The sequence below is a fragment of the Tupaia chinensis genome, unplaced genomic scaffold (assembly GCF_000334495.1).
Source record: "Tupaia chinensis unplaced genomic scaffold, TupChi_1.0 Scaffold000688_1, whole genome shotgun sequence".
NCBI classification, from domain to species: domain Eukaryota; kingdom Metazoa; phylum Chordata; class Mammalia; order Scandentia; family Tupaiidae; genus Tupaia; species Tupaia belangeri.
In genome coordinates, this window is record NW_006160211.1 from 6,358,824 (window position 1) to 6,364,603 (window position 5,780).

Below are 5,780 nucleotides of genomic sequence, written 5' to 3' on the forward strand. Positions count from 1 at the left end.
AGGAAGATGGCGAGAAAGCACCCCTCCCATAGGGGCATAGTCATGCCACAATCTCTTTTACACTTCTCCCTGGTCAAGATTTTGGGCATGCACACACGTGCCCGCCTTGTGTGTTTCTCGAGCCACTAGCTCTACAATTCGAATTGCGTAGCCAGCCATGTGCGGTCCAACTCACATAAACACTAGGCCTTGGGTGACTATGACCATTACTACTACTATCACCTCGAGCTCTAATTTTGGGGGGAAAAAAAAACACACAACGTATTAGCAGGCACGTTTTTCTTACCTGGCAAAATAATTCTTAAAAAAAAATTATGCTATATAAAATACTCTGGGTTAGATCGCTCCACTACCCTCTCGATCGACGTCCCAGCAGAGGTGAAAAGACACACATATTAGCAAGTCCTGTTAAAAGATTTATTGCAGTAATACAATAAAAGTTTAGAAAACATTTCTATGACTCAAACTGATTTGGAAGTCACAGAGCAGAAGGCAGCTCCTGCACGAGACGCCGCAAGGAGATTCTGAGACATTCTGAGACGGGGCCGGGCGCTCTGAACGGGATGCCGCCGAACGCTCCTTCCCAGGTGCAGCGCGTCCTCCTCAGTGGGCGCCCGCCCATCGCACCAGTGCCACATACCATTTTCACTCGCAGATGTGCAAAACTCTTCTTAGTTATATTCCACGACGAAAATGTCTTTAGCAGACATTCTGAAGCAGCCTATGTGGTGCCTGTAGGTTTTTATTAGTATTACCTTGTTTCAATAAATCATTGTAAAATGGAAAACGTGACCAAGTTCTATGGCTTTTTATTTGAAAAAAATACCAGCTTCAATTTTCTTAAAAAGCTGTTTACATATGGTCCTGGCACCTACACGAAAGATTTGTAATGAGCAGCAAAGAGTAGAAAAAACAGTGGTTGAAATGTATATTTAAGAATATTTACAGGGTGGATCCAGTGCAAAATAATGAAACCCAGAATATTTCAGCAGTGTAAGCCAGTATGTTGGTGTTCCAAACCACTCCAGGGTTTACTCACTTAACCCTATATAAAGTGCCTCTAGTTGATCTTAACAACAAAATATCCCTATCAATCCCTCAGGTGCCCACACCCTCCTGAGTTTGGGGGAAGTACCCTCCACACACGTCTGTGATCCTTGGATTCTATTCGCTAGCTTCAGCTACATCCCCGGGTTCCTAAATGCCACCCCGAGAAAACCGTGCCTGCTGTGCCTCTCTCAGCTGACGGCCATCTCTTCTCCCAACCCCAAAGCCCAGGCTTCCGACGTGGGGGGCTAAGCTGCCTGCTGAGGTTGCAGTAGCTAGACACCCTTATCCGGGGGATGTTTAAGTTCCCTGGTGTCTGCTCAAGTCTATCACACGCACTCTCCATGAACTCCAGAACCGGATGGCGACTGCAAGCCCAGCAATCACGAACCTGGGTGCTGAAAGAGCGAAGTCGGTGGAGAAGAGCTGATGATGGCAAAAGCCTGCTACCTCCATAAATGGAAATTTGGAGTCGGAGAAACTCCTTTCTGCTCCTCCTCCCCCAGACTCTACTGAACACCAAAGGCAGCGATACCAGAAGCTGTACAGCACCTCAGCTCTGGAGGCCAAGTACCAACTGTGATCATTACAGTGAGAGAAGAGCAAGGGCGAGGCGAACCTCCGGGTGGTGTAGCGGAGGTCCTGTCGTGCCAAGCACTCTTGTGGGACGTGGGAGTGATGCCTGTTAGGAATTTCTCGTAGGACTTCTTTTTGTAATTGTTACATAGGATTTTTTTTTGCAGTTATTAAAAATAAAATACTACTTACACATTTGTACATAATGCCTCTCTTGTTACAGTTTTCTTGTAAGATTGTCACTAAGAGAATGACAAGACACATTAGCTGAAAACGATCTCTTGGTAAGGGAAAAGCTTGGCTCTCTGATCTCTCCCCAGGATAAAGGACAGGCTCAGCTCTAAGGCTCTGCTCTGCACCTGTGGGCAAAGGCAGTGTCCTCAGAGCAACAAACCCTCTAGGAGGCAGGGATGGTTTCCCTGGACACCCGCCACCTACTAAATCGCTTAGAATGGACACCAGAACAATGAGCAGAGGCCACATAATTAAGTGGCTCTTCATCTGTGCCAGGCAGCATCCAGCTACACAAGGAGTAACGTACTTTCACTCACAGGAAATGAGTTCAGTTTCAAAACGCACCCAGTGTATGGTAGGAATCCAATAACCCGAGTAAGGACAAGCCTGGTTTCCCTCAGAATACAAGAAAGTCATTTCAAAACACCTCTAGAGCAGTACTACAATGAGGATTCTTCCATTCATGTATGTCCTAAAGAAAGATCTTAGTTTCTTTGGTGCGGGGTAGTGGGGGGAGAAAAACAGGAATGTCTGAGGAGCCAGGACAGAGCAGCACAAGGAAACGGGCCTCATACTGACCCTCCCTGCGGAAATGACTGCCCTCCGAAACCAAACGCGAATCTCTGATCTAAAAATCAAAGGTGACCAAATTACAAAGAAATCAAGTATCTCAAACTGTCTGCTGGTTCTCTGTACAGAGAAAGATGGCAGAAAAACGAACTCATATTAAACAGTTTCCATCTTCAAGTCCTAGTCGTCAAGAATCACCGTCTTGTGACTCAGCCAAGCTCTGACACTCCACTGGGAAGTCTCAGCGTCTCGAGGATGGACACACTGACCCGGGTCTGTGGGCCCTGCGGCCTGAGACCAGAGAGCCCAAGGAAGTTGCCTCCTCCAGGGTACGTGACCAGGCCTGCTCAACACCGATCAGGCGGGACCTCTGACTCCTCTTTCTATTAAGTATCATAAGCATGTTGGTCACCATCACGGGCCACTTGACCAGTAGAAATGCTTGTCTCCCTGCTTGACAAAAACAAGGCTTAGCCTCTTTCTGTTCCAGGCACTACCTTAACTAAACAGATAGGTTCACTAGAGTCTAGTGCGAGAACTTTCCTGATGCAAGTCTGGCATGTTTTGGTCCGTGTCACTAACGGTGTCCAGTGTACGCTTTAAACCAGGAGGTGACGGAGGCGGCGGCGGAGGAGATCATCCCACCCGCGCTGCTGCTGGCGATGGGTGGGGATGCCTGCGTGCTCTCGCTCTGGGAGACCTCCACGGGCTGGGAAGGGATGTCACAGAACCGAGGGCTCGGCAGGTTCTCCCAGTCTGTGCCCAGGTCAGTCTCCTCGTCGCTGACGCGCTCATCTCCACTCTCATCCGATTCGCCAGCAACTCCGGGATCCACAAATTCCATGGATTCCTCCAGGTCCGCAAGCACTTCGAAGGGTCCTGACCTGTGTGGGACAGGGAGTGGCCTCTAAGACATCACCATGCCCGGAGTACGAGCCAAGATGCCATCTTCCCTGAGAACTTCTGCAGTGGGAAGGGAGAGCCGCCCCAACGCATCCACTGCGCCCCACTTCCTGACGCAGTGCCGCTCTCACGGCCAGGCTATGGAGTTCTTCCCCCACGTGACAGCTGCGTCCAGTCACCAACAGAACCGTGAGGCCACGCGTTCCCTCCGCTCCACCTACTTTATTTGTGAAGACCCAACGGGGAAAACCACCCACTGAGCCAGCTCACCGCCATCCACAGTGTCAGTGAGCAGCCCCAGAGAGCGTGGCCTCCCTCTCACACGGTGTTCAGTGGAACAAGTGATCAACGGCCCACGGAGGGGGCCACGCGGACGGGGCTGCGCGGGTGCTCCCGCCTTAGCAAAGCCCCAAACTAAACACTTAAACTCATAACGATGAACAGTCTGGTCCTTTGTGAGTTATTGCGGCTCCCTTGGGACACCGCCAACAGCAGGCTCCTGTGCACTTTTAAAAATATCACTGGGTGGGGGCAGCAGATGGCGTAATGTTTACGTGCTGGACTCCCATGGAGTCGACTGTGGTTTGAGCCAGTCTGGGCAGCTTAAAACTCACGCCGGACATGTGTGTGCATGTGCCCAAAATCCCGAGAGAAGAATGGAAAAGAAGGGAATGTGGCACAGCCACCCGTGAGATCTCACTTTCTCTGTCTCTCTGGAGAATACATGTGCTGCGCCCTATAGCAAAAAAAATCTCTCCAAAAAATACATACATATTTATCATCAATCATTTTCTAGGGATGCGTACTTTCCACATAATGAGATACAGCCATTGAGAGTAGATTAATCTGCAGTAGTGCATTTTCCACACTACATTTCAGGAGAAAACTAGTTTGATTTCCCACAGCTCCCTGACGACAGCCTCACCCAGATGACACCCCCCTGTCCTTCCCAGGCCTTGTCCTGTGACCACCTCGGCACCATCTGTGGCCCTGTGCCTGCATGTTCCTCCCCCGCCCCTTCAAATGCCCCCCAGCTCCTGCTTCCAGGGAGTCCAGCTGCATTTCCTCTTTGGGGACAGCCCATCCCTGGAGCCTGCAGCAGGGTGGAACCAAGCCTCTCCAGCAGCCTCTATCTCCCTACTGAGGCCCCAAGATAAGCACATGAGGCCCTCCCTTCGCTTAAGGGTTTTGCTGATAACACGTGGAGGAAAGTAACAGGTTAAACAAAAATAACAGGCAAAAATACAAATGATTCGACTTGCACAGCCTGCCATTCCAGTCCCTGCCCAACTGTGTTCAGCCTCTGTCAAGGTGGGCCAAGAACAATCAGGCACAAAAGACAATGCACAACAAACAGGGCATGCCCTGAGCAGGGTCAGCGAAGAAATCAATGTGGACGCAAAGAAATGGCCTTTGATATTCAGGAAGGGCACAAGAAAGCCTACTCAAGGAATGTCTGGGTGCTTCTATTGTATTTTACGTGCTAAAAACATTTTATATTAATTTTATCTGGGAACTACCATGGAAGGACCGTAATAGGTCAACCACGATGAGCCACCACTTCCTTCTATATGGGACGGCACTAATTTTAGCCTTTTTGGAGAGTCTGGGGCTGGGAAACAGGCGTCCGCACTTTGTCTACATGTATAACTCCACTTAGAAGCAGTCGCAAAAACAACACTTAGGAAAAAGCGACAGTCACCCTTACCTGCCCAAGTGTTCCGAGTTCGGACTGACCAGGTACATGAGATTCCTGAGGGTGTGCAGTGGTTGTAATTGATCTAAATTTACATGCTAAAAAAAGCACAGGATCGATTAATATTTTCAACTCTGTAACATCTTAGAAATTAGTTCACAGCGCATTTTCCATACCTGAGAAAAACAAAGGTAAAGGATATTTGCATTCAATTTCTTCACTGCTCGAGTAAATTTCTGTTTGCTGAGATTTTCCCCACAAAATTCACTGTAAAACAAACATATAGTCTGTAAAGATATATTTTTTTGAGAAAATTCTGTGATAAAATGTTCGTTTTGAAGAGTATGCTTTACATACAGTTCAGTATAAACTACACCCTGTGTGTTTTCCTCCTTAGCGAATTGCACTTAATAGAAACTTTCTAAGAGAAAACCAACGGCCTCACAGAGAGCACTCCCGCATCTACACAAATGACCATGCGGACACCCACGGGCCAAGCAATTCCCTTCAGGAAACTCATCTACACAAATACTTGTACATTGATGAAATGATGAACATCTAAGATCATTCCTTGAAACACAGACGGGATTGGCAAGATCTTGGCACTTTTACAGCAAGGAGAACTCTGCAACTGCCTGCTTTCTGAGAGTGACGGCCAGGGGCTGACGATGGCCCCATGAGCCCAAGAGAGGCCCGTGATTTCCTCTCTCCCTCGCTCTTCCCAGGGCTCTGTCCTGGCCATTCTCTTTGCCCG

General features: G+C 48.7%; 1 protein-coding gene across 1 annotated transcript in view; it reads right to left on the reverse strand.

Moving 5' to 3' along the window:
• Window positions 1–397: 397 nt before the first annotated feature.
• The window catches only part of ATG14 (autophagy related 14), a gene marked incomplete at its 5' end in the record, with an annotated part of 21,249 nt that continues 15,866 nt past the window's right edge, over window positions 398–5,780 (reverse strand). The window contains 3 exon segments of the mRNA XM_014592430.1: window positions 398–3,311; window positions 5,039–5,124; window positions 5,203–5,293. Coding sequence (XP_014447916.1) covers window positions 3,005–3,311; window positions 5,039–5,124; window positions 5,203–5,293 — 484 coding nt within the window.